Source organism: Schistocerca cancellata, chromosome 8 (assembly GCF_023864275.1).
Source record: "Schistocerca cancellata isolate TAMUIC-IGC-003103 chromosome 8, iqSchCanc2.1, whole genome shotgun sequence".
Classification (NCBI taxonomy): Eukaryota; Metazoa; Arthropoda; class Insecta; order Orthoptera; family Acrididae; genus Schistocerca; species Schistocerca cancellata.
In genome coordinates, this window is record NC_064633.1 from 600,801,563 (window position 1) to 600,826,510 (window position 24,948).

Sequence of the window (24,948 nt, forward strand, 5' to 3'; positions counted from 1 at the left end):
GATGTGAAAATTACCGAACTATCAGTTTAATAAGTCACAGCTGCAAAATACTAACGCGAATTCTTTACAGACGAATGGAAAAACTGGTAGAAGCCGACCTCGGGGAAGATCAGTTTGGATTCCGTAGAAATGTTGGAACACGTGAGGCAATACTGACCTTACGACTTATCTTGGAAGAAAGATTAAGAAAAGGCAAACCTACGTTTCTAGCATTTGTAGACTTAGAGAAAGCTTTTGACAATGTTAACTGGAATACTCTCTTTCAAATTCTGAAGGTGGCAGGGGTAAAATACAGGGAGCGAAAGGCTATTTACAGTTTGTAGAGAAACCAGATGGCAGTTATAAGAGTCGAGGGGCATGAAAGGGAAGCAGTGGTTGGGAAAGGAGTAAGACAGGGTTGTAGCCTCTCCCCGATGTTATTCAATCTGTATATTGAGCAAGCAGTAAAGGAAACAAAAGAAAAATTCGGAGTAGGTATTAAAATTCATGGAGAAGAAGTAAAAACTTTGAGGTTCGCCGATGACATTGTAATTCTGTCAGAGACAGCAAAGGACTTGGAAGAGCAGTTGAACGGAATGGACAGTGTCTTGAAAGGAGGGTATAAGATGAACATCAACAAAAGCAAAACGAGGATAATGGAATGTAGTCAAATTAAGTCGGGTGATGCTGAGGGAATTAGATTAGGAAATGAGACACTTAAAGTAGTAAAGGAGTTTTGCTATTTAGGGAGTAAAATAACCGATGATGGTCGAAGTAGAGAGGATATAAAATGTAGACTGGCAATGGCAAGGAAAGCGTTTCTCAAGAAGAGGAATTTGTTAACATCGAGTATAAATTTAAGTGTCAGGAAGTCGTTTCTGAAAGTATTTGTATGGAGTGTAGCCATGTATGGAAGTGAAACATGGACGATAACTAGTTTGGACAAGAAGAGAATAGAAGCTTTCGAAATGTGGTGCTACAGAAGAATGCTGAAGATAAGGTGGGTAGATCACGTAACTAATGAGGAGGTATTGAACAGGATTGGGGAGAAGGGAAGTTTGTGGCACAACTTGACTAGAAGAAGGGATCGGTTGGTAGGACATGTTTTGAGGCATCAAGGGATCACAAATTTAGCATTGGAGGGCAGTGTGGAGGGTAAAAATCGTAGAGGGAGACCAAGAGATGAATACACTAAGCAGATTCAGAAGGATGTAGGTTGCAGTAGATACTGGGAGATGAAGAAGCTTGCACAAGATAGAGTAGCATGGAGAGCTGCATCAAACCAGTCTCAGGACTGAAGACCACAACAACAACAACATTGTAGGGCACCTCAAAGAACTTATTTATTTATCATCAAAATACATCTACACGTGAGCCATCTGTAGCACGAAGAATATCGAGTGTATATTCAATTTCTTGCCAAGTTCTTTGTAACATTTCCTCTGTTACTGTTGCAATCGCATTAATGATACGATGTCGCAACGTAGGAATAACGTCCACTTTGGTGGCATACACACAGTCCTTCTCGAATCCCCACATGAAGAACTCAAGCGGCGTAGTGTCGGGTGAACGTGGTGATCAGGCAATGGGTCCTTCACGTCCGATCCAACAATTGGGAAATTTCCTATCCAGGAACTTGCGAACAGCCGTTGACCAATGCGGTGGAACTCCATCTTGTTGAAAAATGATGTTGGGTTGCAAGTCTTGTATCTGAGGGTACACAAACTGCTCCAACATGTCCAGATACAGTGACCCATCCACTGTTTGTTCCGCAAAGAAGAACGGTCCAACAATCCTGTCGAGCATTAGCCCGCGCCAGACGTTTAGTTTAGGGCTATCACGAACGTGTTCAATGACAACGTGCGGATTTTGCGAACCCCAAATCCGAACATTATGCCTATTAACCCTTCCTGATAGATGAAAGGTTGCCTCGTCTGAGAATAAACATCTTTCCAGGAAATTGTTAAGGCTTTCGTGGCCACTTGTTGACAAACTGCCTATTGGCTTCTGTCTCGGGTTCTTCGGCCGACATTCATCTAATGATTTTTCTGACGTTTCGCCAGCACGAGTGGCTGGCATTGTCAAAGCTTCACCCTCCATTGCCTCCAGTTCACCACCGGCAATGGAGGGTGAAGCTTTGACAATGCCAGCCACTCGTGCTGGCGAAACGTCAGAAAAATCATTACATGAACGTCGGCCGAAGAACCCGAGACAGAAGCCAATAGGCAGTTTGTCATCTTTCCAGGAAGCTAGCAACCATACCCATACGCTGCAGTATATCCACAGCACATTCTTGCGACGTTGTTTGTAGTTCGGCGTCAGATGTTGCAGAATTTGCACTCTGTAAACACACATACGAAGACGCTGGCGAACTACACGAGGCAATGTTGATCGAGATTACATGAAGTTGCCTAGATGCTTGACGAATTGACTTACGTGGGCTTCTGAGAAACGTTTGTCTGATGTCCTCCAATGTCTCTTCAGAAACTCTGTATCGTGCACCGCCAAAATGTTTCAAAACACTTCCTGCTGCCAGAAAGTTCCTATACTATTCCTTAATTGTCTTCGCATCAGGTGGATCACATTCATATACGCGACGATAATTTCTTTGCACAGTAATCGGCGATTTTTTTTCTGCAAACCACACTACTGCTTGCCCGCTGCTGTGGAGTCGCCATTTTCACTTCATGCGACCATGCTGCTCTCTGGCGACGATACTTGGCACTTCTGACGCGGGAATGCAAATTCTTTGAGATGCTCTACAATGTGGTGCATTTTTCATTGTCGTATCTACTGTGGCTTTTCTCTCCTGGGTCCTTGAAATCGGGGACGTTTGAGTGGGACACCCTATATACACCTTACGAACTATGAGCACTTCATCTTCAAGAATGTGAAACACGTTCCTACAGAGAAATGCTCATAGTTGTTCAGATATGCATTTCAGAGCACATGTTTACTGGACATTTTTGTCTTTGATTGGTCCATACGGAAAACAAAGGGCGTTCAGTAGATGAGATGTGTTTCACAGTATCGAAGATGAAAAAGTGCTCATAGCTTTTAACGTATTCATTTTACAGCCCATGTTTACTAGATCGTTTTCTTCTTTTGGTCCGTATTGCTACCTGTGAAAGTGCGTCGGCGAACTTCTGGTTCACCGAATACCTTGGCCCAGTATCAAGCCGACTTGGTGCACACACGATTTACTAACTGCATTAAACAATTGGCTAGTAGAACTAGGAGGCAGGTAGGTGCTTCAGCTGCTCGAGAACGCGAACTGTGCACCCCAGCAGCATCTGTTGCGCGTATTTCGTTTATCACCTCACACGCCAAGTTTACACGTCTCATTGACATTCTTGGAACATTACCGAGTTGCTTCCGCAGGGGTCACTAAATCAAAACAAGAGCGTCAAGGCGGTTGCAGTCAAGCATTTACATGTCGGCGGTGTAGGACGTTAATGGGGACAGCCTGTACGTAATTTCTCTCAGACAGGCACTAAAATTACTGGATTTACGTGTACTTTCATTAATACTTCTAACTCCTCCTAAGAACCCCGCCCAAGATATTGTGGTCATGGGAGCCACAGAAGATATGTGAAGGGTTTCTCAGATAACGAGCAGTTAGCTTTTAACTGCAAAATTGTACGAAACCTAAGATAAGTAAGTACACACAGAAAACCCCGTATGCCAATTTAAAATATTTGACGCATTTATTTCAGACAACCTGTACTTAATGATATAGTCATATTCGTCGCTTACCTTATTTGAAAATCTCATTGCATACTGTAATTACTAGTACTTACTCACGAAGAAAACTTACGAGAAAGAGGGAGAGAGAGAGAGAGAGGTGAGGGGAAAGTATTTCAAATTCACAACGGAAATATGCTTTGCTACACCAAAAAAAAAAAAAAAAGTCACGGGTCGCCAAAGCTCTACCTAAAGAAACGGCTTTAACTCTTTACTCGACAAATTGTACCATTTCAGAGAAGACATGTGGCTGTGGCACCTGTTGACCACATAAATATGACGTAAATAATAAAGACAAAAATAAAACTCGCAATTCTACAACATCGCCTTTTGCGCAACAGAAACTTTCCGCTATTTTGTTTTAAGTTTCGCGATGAACTGCTTGTCCTTAAAACACTGGTTTACAGAACAAATTCGACATCTTTATGTTTTCTTACTGACAGAGACCGCAAAACTCTGGAATCATCTCGAGGAGCAAAGTGAAAAACAACTCACATTTAGGCGTCTCGACTCCATTCACCGTGAATACTGGACTGACTCATTACAGGACACGTGTCTTTATCAACTCCGAATTCCCGATTAACTTTAAATGCTAACATCAATTTGTTAACTGCCTGATACGGTAAATAATATATCACCCTATGAAAACCGCCATCATACAAAGTTATAAGACCTTCGGGGTGAATTTAAACTACATCAGTTTTGTGGAAGATCCTTACATTAACTTCACAGAATTATATTCTTTTACGAACTGTAAACTTCATGGGGCATCTAAAATCTAAGGAAAATAAGTGAGTGAGTTATCTTTTTACGGTAGGACTCTAGCGGACACCTTTCTCAGTCTACTTCCTTTGTTGCACTACCGACTGAACATACGAAAACATCACAAAAAAGAAGACAGGCTTCATATTTTAAACATTATTTAATTTAGCGTTCCACAGCAACCGTACGACAGGAAACACTAAAACTTTTAAAATTTCGGGTCAGTTTGATACATTTGCCGTTTTGAAGCTGTCGCCGCTTATACTGGTTGGCATTAGGACTGTCATATTTTTAAAAATATCGTGAGTCCGATATAGCGATATCCAAACCATATGTTTACTGGTGACAATACATCGAAAAAAGTATCGTTATATCGACGGACTAAATACAGGCGAACTGGCCTATAAAAATATCGCTTGCACATTAAAAATACAGTTCTAAAACCGACACTGTATTTACAAAAGTACTGATTTATTATTATCAACGAGCTAGCAGTCTGCCTATCTCCCTTAGATCAAGAGTTAAAAGGAAAACGATGCACGTTCACGCTTAGTGATAACCACTTTGCTAACGATGGTAACTGTATGTAAATGGCACAATAAAAGGTGTACGATGGGTCCGTTGTTCCGTTTCGTCACATATGGGATTTGTCCGGAACGCTTTATGTCTACATTTCTGCCAACACCAGCGACCTAGCAGTTGTAGAGCCAAAATTGCGTGGTGAAGTTAAACGTTGCAGTTTCTGTTGGTAGCACCGAGAGCTGATTAAATCAGCATTTCGCCTCACACGTCTTCGCCCCCACAAAGACCAAAATTGTCATTTAGATTTTTGTTCATAATTTTCAGTTAACTGTTTTTAACGCAACTGTTGTGCTATATCTTCACATCGGAAATCCTGTAATTCGATTCAGCCCTCCCCCCTCCCTCTAGTGCAATCAAACTACTTCTTTGTGCCACCTATACTTGCTTCACACAGTCAAAGGGAAAGGCTGGACGTGACGAAAGCTCAATAAGTAATACTCCTTCACACATGAAAGTAAAATTATGTTTACCGAAAATCGAGAAAAAATATAACATAAAAATATCGTCACTCGCTATTGCCATTTCGATATCGACATACCAACAGCCCTAGTTGGAATTTCTGTGTAATAGCGGAGCTTTACATAAGATTATTGCGTCAGCAGGAAGGCTGAATCAGTAGCGCGCATTCTGCCTGCTCCAGTGGACATTTCTTTCGCTGCTCGATGACAAAACTGATAGAACTCGTTAAGAACGTTGCCATAGACAGATACCTCCTAGAACATTGGTGGGCCGGACACATATTTTTTCTACAAATGCGAACGAACGAAAGGATGTTAATTTTACAAGGGGACCTTATGGACACACCCTCTTTGATTTTATTCATACATAAAGGATTTTTTGGTCAGTCGGTGACCTAAATTTTCTACAGCAGTACGAAATGCCTTATTGTTAAATAAAAAGGTTACATACGAGTGCATGAATTATACTGTTCATTCTCTAGAAATGAAAAAGTATTTGTTATCTATTTGATATACTACGTTTTTCTAGTAAATTTTTGTTTTTTATGAATGCTCAAATTTTTCACAGAATTGGTAATTGAAAATGAATGCTTTTATTTTTATTAAAAATGATGAGCAATACTTGTTAATTAAAATTTCCATCTTATAATAAATGTACGATTTATAAATGAACAGAAAAATATTGCTACTAGCGAGAACGAACCGATGGCCTCACGAATACCACATTTAATCACTGTGCACTCAGCTACATTTTTTTAACCTACCAATGAACGTATTACTGAGCTGCATATGTTTTGTACTTCGGAGCGCTTGGATATCTTCTAATAATCAAAGTCAACTTTTTCGATCAACTTTTTTTATTTTTATTTGTCTTTTTTTTAACTATAGCCTTTTGCTTTTACAGTGTTTACACCTATGTTACCACAAATCAATTTAGCTATCAACCAACTGCGTGACTGGTCCGGATATGGCACTGAAATCACTAGCACTCACACTGCGCAATGTCTGTTTAACTGATGAGCAGTTTGTAGTGCTTAGTGGTTTGTGTTTTGTCAGTTCACATACCAGAAAAAGTTGAACCAGGCCTCTGCTTCAGGCCGCGCGGCTACCACGCGCGACCAGGCCTCACTTGATGAAAAGAAAAACTCGGGATCCAAGTATCATAATACCACTTTTTTAACTACCGCTGGCAAAATTGAACGTGATGAGCTATGCTTGGATGCTTTAACTTATTCATAACAAATTTCGAGTATAATGGTGCAGGTCTTTATTGATGTGTTGAGATTTTATTGTAGCTATCTGCAGGCTAGACTTCATTTAACAAGGTTGTCTGGTTTCTGGATTATTTTCTCTTTACTGTTTGTATTACACTAGGTTATGACGAAACACCCTGCATTAACCTAGTTCTAATCAGAAAATCAGTTCTACAAAGACATGCTAGCACAAAAAAAAAAAAAAAATCGTGAAGTTACTTACGTTTTGTCCACAACCAAGCTTCAAAATTGTCTGCATTTAAAGCTAAACACTAAAGGCTAAAGGAATCACATTCTACAAATTTTTCTACCATATTCAAAAGCATTTACTACCACTCCACGTTCATATGCCGAAAACTATATTTTCATGATTCACTTACATCTGTTCCTAATGTCCGACAACTGTTTAAAAATAATGGCTTCCGCTGAAAATGGAAAGATACAGAAGTGCGAAAAATGAAAATTAATCCTGTCACATTAAAAAGAGATTCAAATAAATCATTCATCTAAAGTCCACTGTATTTTTCTCACATACCATATGTAACAGAAGCATATACACCGCAAACTTTGTCAGAACAAAGGTAAGAATTTTTTCCAGCGTTATAGAATATGGCAGCGTGAATAAGCGCGAAGTAAGCAATCGCCATTATATTGGGAGCTGGACGGAAGTCAGATCGCGACACATTTCATTAATTTTTTATTCGTTCCCTTTATTGTCATTTGATTTAATTACATGATTTACTGTTTTAAGATAATGAAACGTCGCACAAACAAACGTTTCTCTGGCTGGTCAGAAATCTCCATGAGACACTCGTAATTCAGAAAGGATCATGCACCGCTTTCAACAGAACCTCGTTCCGAAAGGCTAAAGTGATATCGAGAAACCTCCCCCCCCCCCCCCTCCCGTACCCAGCGAGGGACAAGGGAGGACAGCTGACTTTTCACAAGCGATAAACAACACTATCTTTGGAAATGGAACTCGGCATCGCGGCCCGTGACACAGACAGACGTATTAATTTAGTATCATATCGAAGAATTCCGTAACAAATGTTGGATACTTATTACCAGCAATTGCGCCCAAAGCCATTTGTCACGAAATCTTTAAATTATCTCGCCTTTTATCTGACTGCAACTGAAACACATGCCATTGAGTTCTAAAGGCTTCCAGAAACGTTGCACTTTCAATTCGCAATGTGTTAACAGCCAATGTATAAAACTACAGAAACTGTGACTAGAGAAAGTATTCGCATGTATGTGAAAGTTATCTTCCTGACAGCAAAGTAATGTGTACAAGTCTCATACAAACTATACTCTCTGTGAGCAGCAAATTGCGGATAGCAGATATCCTTTATAAAATGGTAACACTACCAAGTTTGATGGTTAATGAAAGCGATTTTACAACATTTTTGAGTTTCTGATTCGTTTCCTCCACTCCCTGCCCTGTTCCTGGGATTTTTCGGCCGCCTGTTGGAAGCTTATCTATTTGATGCCTCTTCGATGAGCTGCGTTTCGTTGTGATGAAGATGAAACGAAATGATTAGGCTAACACAAACAGCCCGTGGAAAAGCGAAGAAATTATACGTATGTGTGGTGTCCGTTCTTTCGGACGTAAGTGATTCGCTTGTGATTGTTTTCTACATGAGGATTCAATTCTGCACAGAACCGGCGATATTGGAGGAGCTTATTAGTTGATTTAAATGAATCAAATTTTCGTCGGAGAGCTGAAATAGGGGAGCACATACACAGGGCGTGACACGCCAATGTCGACGACAAATGATGTAGTCGAGCGGGACAGCTGATGACCGGGCAATTACGGAATGTGCAGCTAACGATGCCGCGGGCCGTGGGAAGAGGCGTGGGCGGCGGGGCGGCTGTCACCTGGCGACAGGCGGCCGCTCGCAACTTATTTAATAGCGCTCGTTGATATTCGGTTCGCGGCGGGTCGCCTCCGCCGCATTCCTAGCCGGGACGGGACCGCCGCAGGGGGCGGCGGGAGGTGGGGGTGGAGGGCGGGGGAGGGGGCGGCGCCAGAGGGGCGCCAGGCAGCGGCCGCCCTGCCGCCCACGCGGGGCGCCGCCGGGCCACACAGGTAGGCCGTATGCAAAGCACCAGCGCCAGCAGCCGCGCACCGGGCCTCCTCGCTGCTCTCACCCGTCCAGATTCCGGCGATCGATGAATATACAATGCACGGGTGATGCGTTACGACAGTGAAAGAAGTCTCTGACCACTGACGACAAGACAATGCCACAAGGTACCCAAAAATCGTGACACTTACGTCATACTCACCCGTGTAAATCCACCTGATGACGAAGGTTTAAACTTTCGAAATGTGTCGTGGATGTAAATAAACAGTGACTGCTGAAGGAACCTTGTTGTTTCATTCGATATCAGTAACAGTCACGGTAGAGCACAACGTAAAATGCTCGCAGTTAAAGTAAATTTTGCATTGTGGGCATTCACAGCTAATTGTACCACGATGAAAACGACCGCTTCTGCCATATGATAAAAATTGATTTATGGTCCAACTACTTTCGTGGCATTAGTGCCACATCTTCAGAGACACACAGTTATTCCATAACTTATTTCAAACTGTAAGCACTACACACAGAAACGGACCTGGAGGAGCAGTTGAACGGAATGGACAGTGTCTTGAAAGAAGGATGTAAGATGAACATCAACAACAGCAAAACGAGGGTAATGGAATGTAGTCAAATTAAATCAAGTGATGCTGAGAGAATTAGATTAGAAAATGACACATATGAGTTTTGCTATTTGGGGAGCAAAATAACTGATGATGGTCGAAGTAGAGAGGATACAAACTGTAGACTGGCAATGGCAACGAAAGCGTTTCTGAAGAAGAGAAATTTGTTAACATCGAGTATAGATTTTAAGTGTCAGGAAGTCGTTTCTGAAAGTATTTATATGCAGTGTAGCCATGCATGGAAGTGAAACATGGACGATAAATAATTTGGACAAGAAGAGCATAGAAGCTTTCGAAATGTGGAGCTACCGAAGAATGCTGAAGATTAGATGGGAAGATCACGTAACTAATGAGAAGGTATTGAGTACAACTGGGTAGAAGAGGAATTTTTGTGGCACAAATTGACTAGAAGAAGGGATCGGTTGGAAGGACACGTTCTGAGGCAAGGAATCACCAATTTAGTATTGGAGGGCAGCGTGGAGGGTAAACATCGCAGAGGGTGACCAAGAGATGAATACACTAAGCAGATGCAGAAGGATGTAGGTTGCAATAGGTACTGGGAGATGAAGAAGCTTGCACAGGATAGAGTAGCATGAAGAGCTGCATCAAAACGGTCTCTGGACTGAAGACTACAACAATATAAGCACTAGATGATACCACATTCTCCGTCCAATTATGATATAAATGGTCAACCGTCAAGACGTCGGCGGACCAACGTAAAATATGGCAGAATGCAGGAAACATCAACTCGACACAGGAAATCTAAGGCATAACATCAATTCTTCTACAGGTCGCTGCCTGCCTCATGTTGTCATGAAGGTGTCACGCCGTCGATTTCCTATGTCGAGATGAAGCTCCCTGTATTCTACCGTCTTTTAAATTGAACTAACGACCTCTGACGGTTGAACATTTTTATTGCAATTGGACAAAGAATGCTGAGGCATCTACTGGTTATCGTTTCTTATAAATTATGAAATAAATATGTTAATAAACATTTATCATACAGATGAAGCAGTCTTTTTCGTCAGGGCGCATTTCTCAATAGCGAAAAATATGCCTTTCCTCCATGAACACTCATTTGAGTTACCGAGGTATCTGCACAATACACGTATGTTGATCGAATCTACCGGTAAAAATTTAGCAGCGCGTCTCTTAATCGCTTGGATCTCTTCCTGTAATTCGACCCAGAGTAGAGCTCAAACCCTCGAACAGTAGGGAACAATGGGTGGCGCTAGTTTTCTGCACGGTGTCTCCTTTTTAGACAAGCTACACTTTCCTAGAATTATTGGGAGAACTCTACTATTTAGCTTCCCTGAAACCGACCTCACGAGCTCGTTACATCTGAAGCCGCTTTTTAAAGTCACGCATAGAATATTTTACTGTCGTTTTCTGTGTCAAGCAGAATTGTTTTTGCTACCCATCTGCATTAACTTACATTTTTCCACATTTGAAGTAAGCTGCCAGTCATCCCACCACACAGAAATTCTTTTAAATCGTCGTTTCTCCCCCTACAGCGATTCAACGACGACTCTTTCCCGTACACTACAGCGTCGTAAGCAAACAGTAACACATTGCTGCTCATCCTATGAGTCAGATATATACAGACCAAGAGCAGACCTATAGCAGTTTCCTGGGGCACTCCTTAAGATACCCTTGTCCTAATGAACACTCACCGCCGAGGACAACGTACTGGTTTCGATTACTTAATAAGTCTTCGAGTCGCTTAGGTATCTGAGCGGCGCTTAGTGAACTGTTGCAGGCGGGCAATGTGTCAAACGCTTTCCGGAAATCTACAAATGTAGAACCTGCCAGTAACCTATTATCGTTGGTTCGTAGAAAATCGTGCGAAAAAGCGATATGGAAGTACGATGAATGTATTGATATTAGCGTCAATGGCGATGAGAAACAGCTGGAATATCCCAACTCAAAGTTCCATTGCCCGAATCCCTGTCCGATAACATCCCAAATATGCAGATAAGTTAGGTTCTAATTTAAGCATAACATATCGTAGATCGTAGGATGTAGAGGCACATATCACTAAGGCTAAGATAGATACTGCCTACAGGAAAATTAAAGAGACCTTTGGAGAAAAGAGGACGACTTGCATGAATATCAAGAGCACACATGGAAACCCAGTACTAAGCAAAGAAGGGAAAGCAGAAAGGTGGAAGGAGTATATAGAGGGTCTATACAAGGGCGATGTTCTTGAGTACAATATAATAGAAATGGAAGAGAATGTAGACGAAGATGAAATGGGAGATATGATACTGCGTGAAGAGTTTGACAGAGCACTGAAAGATTTAAGTCGAAACAAGGCCCCGGGAGTAGACAACATCCCATTAGAACTAATGACAGTCTTGGGAGAGCCAGGCCTAACAAAACTCAGCGATTTAGTGAGCAAGATGTATGAAACAGGCGAAATACCCTCAGACTTCAAGAAGAATATAATAATTCCAATCCCAAAGAAAGCAGGTGTTGACAGACGTGAAAAATACCGAACTATCAGTTTAATATGCCACGGCTGCAAAATACTTACACGAATTCTTTACAGACGAATGGAAAAACTGGGAGAAGCCGATCTCGGGGACGATCAGTTTGGATTCCGCAGAAATGTTGGAAGACGTGAGGCAATACTGACCCTACGACTTATCTTAGAAAATATATTAAGGATAGGCAAACCTACGTTTCTAGCATTTGTAGACTTAGAGAAAGCTTTTGACAATGTTGAATGGAATACTCTCTTTCAAATTCTGAAGGTGGCAGGGTTAAAGTACAGGGGGCGAAAGGCTATTTACAATTTGTACAGAAACGAGATGGCAGTTACAAGAGTCGAGGGACATGAAAGGGAAGCAGTGGTTGGGAAGGGAGTGAGACAGTGTTGTAGCCTATCCCTGATGTTATTCAATCTGTATACTGAGCAAGCTGTAAAGGCTTTGAGGTTCGCCGATGACATTGTAATTCTGTCAGAGACAGCAAAGGACCTGGAAGAGCAGTTAAACGGAATGGACAATGTCTTGAAAGGAGGATATAAGATGAACATCAACAAAAGCAAAACGAGGACAATGGAATGTAGTCGAATTAAATCGGGTGATGCTGAGGGAATTAGATTAGGAAATGAGACACTTAAAGTAGTAAAGGAGTTTTGCTATTTGGGGAGCAAAATAACTGATGATGGTCGAAGTAGAGAGGATATAAAATGTAGACTGGCAATGGAAAGGAAAGCGTTTCTGAAGAAGAGAAATTTGTTAACATAGAGTATTGATTTAAGTGTCAGGAAGTCGTTTCTGAAAGTAGTTGTATGGAATGTAGCTATGTATGGAAGTGATACATGGACGATGAATAGCTTAGACAAGAAGAGAATAGAAGCTTTCGAAATCTGGTGCTACAGAAGAATGCTGAAGATAAGATAGGTAGATCAGTACACCAAACAGATTCAGAAGGATGTAGGTTGCAGTAGGTACTGGGAGTTGAAGTAGCTTGCACAGGTTAGAGTAGCATGGAGAGCTGCATCAAACCAGTCTCTGGACTGAAGACCACCACCACAGAAAGAACAACAACAACAACAACAACAACAACATTGTAGATCCATCCGACAAAAACTGTGCCTAGTGATTCGAAGAAAACCCAGGTTACATTATTTACAAGAGGGGAATCAGAATTTATCCACAAAACTACCGTCCATTCTCACTGATGTTTATCCATTGTAGAATCCTAGAAGATATACTAAGCTGAAACATAATGAAGAAACTCGAAAACAATGAACTTTAAAGTGCCTAACAGCACGTATTCCGAAAAACGTCAGTCATACGAAAGACAACTCCCCGTTTTCTTACATTACATGGTGAAAACCATTGATCAAGGCTACTAGGTGCGTGCAGTATTTCTTGACTTTCAAACAGCGTTTCACTTTGTAACAAAGCAAAGTACGATCACATGGAGTATCAAAAAAATTGTATCTGTATGGACGATTCGTCGGTAGGGAGAACGCAGCATGTGTCTCGGACGGTAAAGTCGTTGACAGAAATAGAAGTAACTTCAGGGATGTCCAAAGAAAGTGTGCCTCCTGAATTCTAATAACATGCCAGACACTATTGATATTAGTCTCAGATTTTTGCTGTTGATGTAGTTATTTATAATATAATACTATATTAATCAAATCTGCACGTATGTTCGCACAGGTCTCGATAAGATTTCAAAATGGTGGAAAGACTGGCAACTTGCTTTAATTGTTCCGAAACGTAAACTTGTGTACTTCAAAAAACGAAAAAAATCCTATGACTACAATATGGACGAGTCATGTTTGGAATCTGTCAACACCTACAGACATCAGAGTGTAACACTTTATAGCGACATGAAATTGAACGATCACACAGGCTCAGTCGTAGATAAAGCAGGTGCCAGACTTCAGTTAATTTGCAGAATACTGGCGAAATTTAATCAATCTACGAAGTAGATTCTTTACAAATCAATCTTGTGACCTATCCTACAATCCCGGACAAGCATGTTGGATCAGTGCCAAACACGATTAACAGAGGATGATGAACGTACGCAGAGAAGGGCAGCACGAATGGCCACAGGTCTGTTCAACACTTGAGAGACTGTCACGTCGATGCCGAAGAAACTGAACTGACAAACTCTTTTGAACAGACGTTAACAATCCCGAGAAAGTTTACTTGCGAAGTTTCAACAACCAGTATTAAATCAAGAAACGTACTCCTGCCGCTTACGTGTCGATCCCTTAGGGGCCGCGAGGACAAGGTTAGGCTGATTACAGAGGGCAGAGAGCCATTTAAGCAGTCAGTCTTCCAGCGCTCCATATCGACTGGAACAGGAAGAAAGACTAACATGCCATATAATGTTATTACCCTCTGCCATTCACTTCACATTAGAAATAGAACTCACTACGTCAAACTGAACAACATGTCGAAAGTACGAAAGTAACGTCGGGAGTGCGTCAGGGAAGTGTAGAAGGACTTCCAACGTTCTCAGTAAACATAAACGCAATACCGCATAGGGCAGCAGCGCTATCGGATCGTTCGCTCTTGTCAACACAGAAGCACCGTCGTCAGCCGGTCGTAAGGAAATGTTCAAAGGTTTGAATGAAATTTCTACCTGCTAAAATGAATGGCAGCTCTCCTTAAACGAGAACAAGAAACAATATCTGGTAATAAAATCGGCGGCTAACATCTGAACAATGTCACATAGTTTATCTATTTAGGGGGATCATAATAGGAAGTGATATGAAATGGGAAGAACTCGTGAAATAGGTGCTACAGAAGGAGCATGAGAGATTTAGATTTGTTGAAAGAGTCCAACTCGTTCGAAACCGGAGCGTCTGATTTCAATAAATGTGCAATCAACAATCGCGGAAGAACACAGGGGCTTCGAATAATGGAAACACAACCACTCTCTTACAAGCGAGACAATATATATAGTAACGATCTTTCCGTAATTGAGAACTGAATACGACACTTTTGATCTCAAATACTGCTCTGCGCTCTTTATATCTACTTGTGTGCCTTCTATACCTGCTAGAAAATACGTTATTTCATCATTACAACTTTCCTTTTAACACCAAGAAATAATTAATGTAGAGTAAGGCATTTTTCGAGAATGCATTTGTCTAGGTAACATATTTAAGTGATTAACATTGCAAGATCACAGTTAATGTAAGCGCGACATAAGCCACTGCAAATGAGAAACCGGTGTAACCGCCAGAATGTTGAATGCAAGCATGTAAATGTGCACGCATTGTATTGTACAGGCGCCGAATGTCAGTTTGTGGGATGGAGTTCCATGCCTGTTGCACTTGGTCGGTCAATAGAGGAATGGTTAATGCTGTTTGTGGTGACGCTGAAGTTGTCGTCCGGTGATGTCCCATACGTGCTCGATTGGTGACAGATCAGGTGATCGAGCATGCCACAGCAACACGTCGACAAACTGTAGAGCATGTTCGGTTACAAAAGCGGTATGTGGACGAGCGTTATCTTTTTTAAAAAGCACCCCCTGCAATGCTGTTCATGAATGGCAGCACAACAGGTCGAATCATCAGACTGGCGTACAAATTTGATCAGGGTGCGTGTGATAACCCCCAGACTGTAACTCCAGGTGAAGGTCCAGTGTGTCTAGGCCGCAGACAGGTTGGTTGCAGGCGCTCTCCTGACCTCCTCCTAAGCAACCCGTGGCCATCACTGGCACTGCGACAGACACAGTTTTCATCAAAAATCACAACAGATCTTCCTTGTGCCCTCTAATGAGCTGTAGCTCGACGCCACAGAAATCGCAAACGCCGGAGATCTGGGGTGAGTGGAACGCACGCTACAGGGAGTATGGCTCGGAGTTGTCCGAGAAGTAACCTATTTGCAGCAGTTCGTTGTGACTCTAGGGAGCCAACTGCTACTTACGCTGCTGCTGCTGCTGCTGCAGGTGCACTACGACGCGCCAGACCCACACGCCAAACACGACGGTCTTCCCTCTCGCTAATCCCACGTGCCCCTCAGGGGCCCGATGTTCTTGCGACGGCACTCTCTCGTCACACTCCTGCCAGCGAACACGTACAGTGACTACGTTCCTGCCCGGTCTTTCTGCAGTATCGCGGAAGGAACAGCCAACTTCTCGTATCCCCATTACACGACCTCACTCACACTCAAGAGATCTGCCAATAATGGCATCTTCGTCGTTTCAAAGGCATTCTTGACTAACATCAACTCATTACTTCAAAGCTGAAAGATAACTAACGATCGCGACCGAGACAGCGTCTATTTAAAGCAAACCTGATCAGCATCATACAGTGGTGTCATTAGTGCCTACGCGACTGGCGCAAAATTTGAACGACGACTAACGTAGTTGTCATCTTTCAAAGGTGGAAACATTCCTACCAACTTTCGTTTATCTCGCACAACTCCTCCTTGACGTTGGGATTTTTTCCATCAGTGTAATAAACTCTCAGTTAATATACTTAGCCATAAGGCAGCAGAATGAAGAATGAAACGCATCAATTAATAAACAAACAATCCCCCACTGAGTGACAGCATGTGGCGTACCTGATGACGCATCCGTCCAATGGCAATGTTAAGTTCGGCGGCCCTGTTCCTGTTTCTCCAGAAGGGCAAACTATGCACTAGCACCGGCTTTCACTATTTCTCCTCCTCTCATCCATACCCGTTCACAAAACAAACACAATACATTTCTCTAGCAAGTGTCACATTGATCCGTATGTGACAAACTGCTGACATGTGATTTCTGGGACTTTCTTGGTTTGATCGATTGCACAGCCAAAAACTATCAAATTCCACGTTTGTGCACAATATTTCGACGACTAACGTAGTTGTCTTCTTCAGGTACTGCGAGTAGTGAACTCTGAAAACTGACTAGTGGATCCTGGTTGCGTCATTTTTCCATCATACTCTGTGAAGGATATGTAGATCTCCGCATTCTAGTCTGAGAAATGCGGCTGGAACACAAGCTCGGATTGGGGTTGGGAATAGCCTGTGTCCTGGGATTGGGAATAGCCAGTATCCTTTTCAAAAAAAACCTGCCTACCGAACTTACGCGATTGAGTGAAACGACAGAAAACTTAACCTGGATATCCAAACAGGGATTTGAATCGCTATCCTTCCAAATGGGATATGTTTAGAGCGAAGGTTGTGTTAGTGTATCAGTGAGAACTAGGTCGGCAGTCAAATGTTGTCCTTGAAAATGAAAATATCCGTTCCTTTGCACAGCCGAAAACATGCCGTCTATGACTCAGGCCGAGAAAGCCCCATAAATCATGTATCAGGAGCTTTTCTGGAGTGGAAATCTGTGATGAGTGATTGTGTTTGTGTTGTTTTAGAAGTGAAACAGTTTACAAAAGGATGAGTTTTTAGCGTACTCGAAATTGAGTACGTTGGCATCTAACTACGCTAGGAGTTGATGTTGTGAAGCCTATGATTGTTCACATATTTTCTGTGAACATTCACTTACGATTCTGGTGATGTGAGAGACACCAGCCCGTTGAAGAATCAGTGCGTTCGTTATGAACGTCGCATAAAATGCACAGATTTAACTACTGAACAATTTGTAGTCTCTTTACACGAGTATCGACACCTATGTTCCAAAATTCTGACGCGTAGGCTTAGCGAGGAGTACCACCAACCAACTTGCATATCAAGATTTTGGTTCGTAAATTTATCTACTTGGCGTAATGTTAATGTTGGTACAGTCCGGCCGAAACTTCAGCCCGATCGTGTAATATGTAAATTCCAAGTAAGTTGTTTGTTAACTGTGAGTCAAAATTAGGTAACGGAGCTTATCCACCGACGTTCTTTTCATTAAATATAATTTGGTTCTGTATATGAAAAAGCTACTCCAGATTGAAAACATCCTGAGAAGTGTTCCTCAGAATCGTGTTTGGAGAAGTTGATACCGCTATGTGACTGTATACGGAACGTTTGTTCACCATTATACCTGGGAACATAACTGCGCTGAAAACTAGGTATGAAAATGGGCCGAAGAAATTCAAAACTCCGAGAAAAGAGATTGAGGCCGTTTCTTACAAGGAAACCTCCCCATCGCACCCCCCTCAGATTTAGTTATAAGTTGGCACAGTGGAAAGGCCTTGAAACACTGAACACAGATCAATCGAGAAAACAGGAAGAAGTTGTGTGGAACTATGAAAAAAAATAAGCAAAATATACAAACTGAGTAGTCCATGCGCAACATATGCATCATCATGGATAATGCGAGCTCAGGAGCGCCGTGGTCCCGTGGTTAGCGTGAGCAGCTGCGGAACGAGAGGTCCTTGGTTCAAGTCTTCCCTCGAGTGAAAAGTTAAATTTTTTATTTTCGCAAAGTTATGATCTGTCCGTTCGTTCATTGACGTCTCTGTTCACTGAAATAAGTTTAGTGTCTGTGTTTTGCGACCGCACCGCAAAACCGTGCGATTAGTAGACGAAAGGACGTGCCTCTCCAATGGGAACCGAAAACATTTGATCGCAAGGTCATACGTCAACCGATTCCTCCACAGGAAAACAGGTCTGATATATTCTATACGACACTGGTGACGGCATGTGCGTCACATGACGGGAATATGTTGTCGACCCACCTAACTTGTACACTTGGCGAATGGGTAAAAAGATTCTTCTACCTTGCCCGATTTAGGTTTTCTTGTGGATGTGATAATCACTCCCAAAAAAGTGATGAAAACATAAGAGTTTGTCACATAAAATGCAACAAATGAATGCAACAGTTTCACAATCACACAGTTTTCTCTGTGCTCTGTCAAAACATATGTTTTCAACGTTTTCAAAATTTTCCGTGTGTAGACCGTCAAATCCTGCATATTCCCAAGCAAATCTGAACATGTCCTGGAATTTTGGAGAGCGAAGTTGATTATGTGTAAGTGCCTGAACTTTCATAATTGTCTGAAAATAAAAAATTAAACTTTTCACTCGAGGGAAGATTTGAACCAAGGACCTCTCGTTCCGCAGCTGCTCACGGGACCACGGCGCTCCTGAGCTCACGTTATCCTTGATGTTGCATATCCTACGCATGGATTACTCAGTTTGTATATTTTGCTTATTTTTTTCATAGTTCCACACAACTTCTTCATGTTTTCTCGACTGATCTCTGTTCAGTGTTTCAAGGCCTATCCACTGTGCCAACTTATAACTAAATCTGAGGGGGGTGCGATGGAGATGTTCCCTTGTCAGGATTCATGCAATGTCATCATGATTGACTATTCGGAAAAACACAAATCATCGACTGGCCATTATTCATTCTTAGAGGAAACAAAATCAATAGATATCAGAGCTCAAAAGTGGTAATTTCTACTTGGACCACGTTTAACCTCTGACGTCAGCCACTGCTATGACGTACACTTGGAAACTGCTCCCCGTCCTTCTATTTCTCGGCTTTAATCTCAGATGAATTATTCTATTTCTGAAGCTCAATAATTGGCTCGGAGAGTAGCAATTTCTGTTGAATAAAGTGCTTATTACGCAGCATTGAAAATATTTTTTTTTTTATCTACGGGAATAAAAAAAGTTGTGACACTGCTGGGACAGATGCAATGAGTTCAGTAGAGATTACAACAAGAAAGAATTTGGTCTAAGGAAATAAGTTCTAAGTACATTTTTTACTAATTTATCCGTTCGATCTCGAAGCTAGCTGAAATATGGTTCAAATGGCTCTGAGCACTATGGGACTTTACTTCTGAGGTCATCAGTCCCCTAGAACTTAGAACTACTTAAACCTAACCAACCTAAGGACATCACACACATCCATGCCCGTGGCAGGATTCGAACTGTAGCGCCTATAACCGCTCGGCCACTCAGAGCTGAAATATGAATGTTAACGCAGAGTGCTGCTTAGTCTGGATCGTAAAAAACCTTTTGCATTAATGGCTTAATCCTCATACGTATTCCTGCAGAGCACACTAAATGTAACACGTTCAGACGGCAGCATTTTCTTATTCGTCTGATTCTAGACTGGTTCAAACCACAGGTGCAGATGTACATATGAGCCTATTGGTTAATAAACACCACGCCCGCATCTCGTGGTCGTGCGGTAGCGTTCTCGCTTCCCACGCCCGGGTTCCCGGGTTCGAGTCCCGGCGGGGTCAGGGATTTTCTCTGCCTCGTGATGGCTGGGTGTTGTGTGCTGTCGTTAGGTTTAAGTAGTTCTAAGTTCTAGGGGACTGATCCATAGATGTTAAGCCCCATAGTGCTCAGAGCCATTTGAACACCACGGGTTTTATTTGCTCCAAATTCAAGCCATTTTCCACTATATTCTGCCCTGAAGACTTTGCTTAAGAATTTGCGAGAAAACGTCCTGCGCAAACAGTTCCGCTTGTTTTCCATGAAATGTGCTTCGCATAACACTCGACTACGAACAAGCGCTGTTTGTTCGTGCTGCATTCAACTGGTCAATAAAAGACGTCTACTTCACTCACTCAGTCAGATGTAATTACACAGCTAAGCGTTTGGGACAGAGAGAACATGCGGGAAATGCGCATGTAAGACGTGACAACAATCGACTGACGTATCGTAATTAGTGTTTCCATAGCGGACAGTACTCTGTACGAGAGTCAACTCCGCGCCAGTCTTTCACACTTTCTGGGTCAGTTTTATTTTGGCCACGTTGTATAAAGAGGACGTACTACAGTACAGCTGTCATCAGTCCGAAAATCTGTTTCAACACCACAATGATTTCGACTGAAACAAAATCTCATATCTGTGTTGTCACTGTTGCTGCGGTTGGGGCACAAGGATAATCATGGTCTGCACCCGAATAGGAGGGAGAAGGAAAGATTAGCTGAACACCTTGCAGAAATGCAGGGAGGGCAACAAGCACACAAGGTAAGATCCCTGTGTTTACTGGCATCAAAGGGGCACATTTTTTAGGTTAGAGTCAGGTTACAAACAGAGTATACCGAAAGAAATTAAAGCAGTACAAGAGCGTGATCCATGTAAGACTTTCCAGAAAAATAAAATTAATTTGTTTCATCAGAACATCAGAGTGTTGAAAAACAAAATAGATGAGCTTATTGCATGCGTAGAAAATGTGGAAAATTCTGTAAGAATAGATGTTCTGCGTCTTCCTGAACACCACGTAACCATAGAGCTGGAGACTATAAATATCATGCATTACAGACTTGCATCATTTCTGTGTAGAGTTGAAATGGAAAAAGCAGGATATGCAACATACGTAAAAGTTGGACACAAAGTCAAAAATACTGAAACAAATAGATTTTGTACTGATCAGATTTTTACAGACATTGCTTGCACTGAAACAATTAATGTGTACCCAACTGCTAACGGACTATCTGACCACAACGCACACTTAATGAAAATATACAGTATGGCATATTACAACGCTGAGGCTGGCTCATGCAAACCAGTGAGGCTTATTAATGAGAAGAGTAAGCTAAAAGGGGCGTTACAGGATAAGGTATATGCAGAAAAGGAGGCTAACGTCAAATTCAATTTATTCCGTGGTAAATTTGTGTCGATTTTGAAAGTTGCTTACCTAAAAAATTATCCAAAAGGTCATTAAAAACATGTAACGCGTGGATAACTAAGAGAATTAAAATCTCATGTAAGAGGAAGAGGGAAATTTATGCAAACGCCAGAGTAAGTCAAGATTTGATATACTTGCATTCTACAAAAAATACTACAGAATTTTAAGGAAAGTCATTAAAATGTACAGAAGTATGCAAGTCCTGACAGGAATAAACAATGCAGATATTGAGATTAAAACTGTAGGGGACATTGTCCAACTGGAGACAGAACCCTCAGCTGCAAATACTTTTAACAAGCAATTCCTAAACATAGCAGCAAATATAGGATTAAAGGTTCAGTTTCAGAAGCAAGAGAATGTATTCAAAATGTTATTCCACGAAACATTAGGCAACTAGAAGTAGCATCAACATCCTTCATTGAAAAGCTCATTGAAGCAGAATTCTGAAAAGTTGTTCCAGCTTAATAAGTAATGTCCTCAGTGATGTATACAACGCAATAATGTCCTTCATGATATACGCAACGAATCACTGGCACAACGAATTTTTCCAGGCAGGTTAAAATATATAATCGTTAAACCACATCATAAGAGAAGTGGCAACACTGACTTAAACAGTTATCGTACAGTTTCCTTACTGACATCTTTTCCCAGAATATTAGAAAAAGTAATGTGCTCAAGAGTAGTCGCACACTTAAGTCGAAGCAATTTACTTAGCATACCAATAGTATGAATTCCAGAATGACTGCTCGACCGAGAATGCTATTTATACATTCACTCATCAAACACTTCAAGTCTTAAATACTAATATATCGCCGATTGGTATTTTTTATGATCTTCCAAGTAATTTGATTTGTGTAGATCACGTTACTCTCTTGGAAAAACTCAAGTTTCAGGGAACTGATGGTTTCATCACAGCTGGGTTGAAACAGAATGCAAAGACCATGTCGGAAAGGTAGAAAATTTTAGTGACTGTGGAAAAATCGCAAAGTGTGTCCCACAAGGTACAATTTTGGGTCTACTCCTATTCCTTACATATGTGAATGACCATACACTAACCTATAACAAACAAAATTTGTACTTTCGGCAGACGATACTAGCGTTATTACAAATCCCATAAGAGAGAAAGTTACAGAAGAGTTGGTAAAAGATGTTTTCCCAAGAATTATTAAGTGGTTCTCTGAACACGAACTGTCCATAAATTTTGAAAAGAAAAAAAATCGCTACATTCCGTTCTGCACAACAAATAGTGATACCAACAACTGATGTAGCGCAAGAGCAGGAGTCAGTAAGAAAGATAAAATGCTCTAATTTCTGGGTGTACATATTGATGAAAATTTAAATTGGAAGAAGCATATTACTGAGCTGCTCAAACGATTAAGAACAGCTACTTTTGCCCTTCGAATAATTGTTAACCTTGGAAACAAACGTATCAGCCTCCTGATATATTTTTCATATTTCCACTCAATGTCTCACGGAATAATTTGTCGGAGTGTTCATAACCTAGAAAGAAAATACTGATTGCACAAAACCGAGCAGTAAGAATAATATGTGGTATTCGCTCACGGACGTCATGTGGGTATCTCTTGAAGGACCTAGGCATTTTGACTGCGGCGTCACAATACATATGTTCGCTAATGAAATTCGTCACAAATAATCCGTCACGATTTGAGAAGAGCAGTGATGTCGATACCCACAGCACTACGGAGAAAAATGACATTTATTACCCACTGTTAAAGCTGTCAGCGGGTCAGAAAGGAGTTCAATATGCAGCAACAAAAAATTTTATCGTCTGCTCTATAAAGTAAAATGTTAGTCAGGTAGCGAAGCAAGTTTTAATTCTAATATAAAATTATTTCTCCTGGGCAACACCATCTATTCCACTGGCGAAATTCTACTTAGGAACTTGTAAACACTGAGAAAAGTGTAGTTGCTTCAGTAGAACTAAAACTAATAATGTTTTGAATGTTAACACTAATCATGCGTAGCATACACCATAAACTGACTCGTTCATGTCATTTCGATAAAAGAATCGTTCAAATTATCCGTGGAACATGTAACTAGCTAACTATTCAACTAACTAACTTAGGTACTTAGGTACTTCCCACTGTCCTGTTGGGGATAGTATGCCGTTGCCTTGCCCCCACCACAGAACTGACTTATTCAACCAGTTGTAAAGGAGGGCCTACGGTTCAACGTCGACTCCGAAACACGGCGCAGCTTGGCATTTTACATCAGGAAACATTGTCAACGATGTAAGAAGCGATAGATGGCAGACAGAAATCCTAGGATTGGCTGAGGATCAAAACGTAAGACCTTTGGCTCCACTGTTTGGAACTCCACCACTGAGCCACACTATTTTAATCAAGTTCTTTTCTAATGAAAAAGCATCGACTGAGTCAGCCACAATTTTTATTTGGATATAATATTAGAATAAAAGTATTTAATAGCGAGTACAATAAAAATGTGTTTCGCTATATATACAGAGTCAATTTTAAGCCAAAAGTCAAGTTTTCGAGGAACATACCACTTTTTCTATCGTCAGTAGGTAAAAGTCTACTAGTTTATGCCTAGTAAACATTCCCTCTGCTATCGCTGACTGGCGTTCCATAGTAGCCAGTCGCAAGGGTTTCTACACAAGATATGGGTTGGGTTGGGGTTGTTTGGAGGAAGAGACCAAACATCGAGGTCATCGGTCTCATCGGATTAGGGAAGGACGAGGAAAGAAGTCGGCCGTGCACTTTCAGAGGAACCATCCCGGCATTTGCCTGGAGCGATTTAGGGAAATCACGTAAAACCTAAATCAGGATGGCCGGACGCGGGATTGAACCGTCGTCCTCCCGAATGCGAGTCCAGTGTGCTAACCACTGCGCCACCTCGCTCGCTGCACACAAGATACGCAGCCCATTATTCTGGACCAGCTGTGATTGCGCTATCTTCGAGTCAACTATCGAGATAGCGGCCACCAGTCAGTTTTCAATAATTGTTAGGAGTGCTGTGCAATTTAATTTTATAATGCACTTTTATACGGCTGTGAAACTTGGGCAACATCAGCAACAGCAGAAGAAGCAATATGTGCATTTGAAAGGAAGGTACTTCGGAAGATATATGGACCCATCTACAATGCCATGGAAGGTAAATGGGAACGAAGAAAAAAAGAAGATTTATACCAGCGGTATGGAAAGCCACACATTGGACGAATATTGGCACAGAAGAGACTCCAATGGTTTGGCCACATCCTACGGGCAGACGGATCCCTTCCAAACAGAGTCCTCCACTCTCAACCCACAGGAAAACGCCCTAGAGGACGCCCAAGAACTCGATGGAAGGATAGGATAACAACGATCCTGAAAGAAGTGGAACCAGCAGCCGTGGAGGAGGACGCCAACGACCGGATGAGATGGACTGCCATCTGCAACAGCTCCCTCCTCTCGTGTAATTGACAGACACTGCGTGTGTGTTTTTTTTTTTT

At 41.7% G+C, this 24,948-nt stretch overlaps 1 protein-coding gene across 1 annotated transcript in view; it reads right to left on the minus strand.

Annotated features, from left to right (window-relative positions):
- Positions 1-8,685: 8,685 nt before the first annotated feature.
- LOC126095706 (neurobeachin-like) overlaps positions 8,686-24,948 on the minus strand; it is a 794,263-nt gene continuing 778,000 nt past the window's right edge. Inside the window, exon 38 of the mRNA XM_049910457.1 lies at positions 8,686-8,919. Coding sequence (XP_049766414.1) covers positions 8,686-8,919 — 234 coding nt within the window. The remainder of the gene's footprint in view (positions 8,920-24,948) is intronic.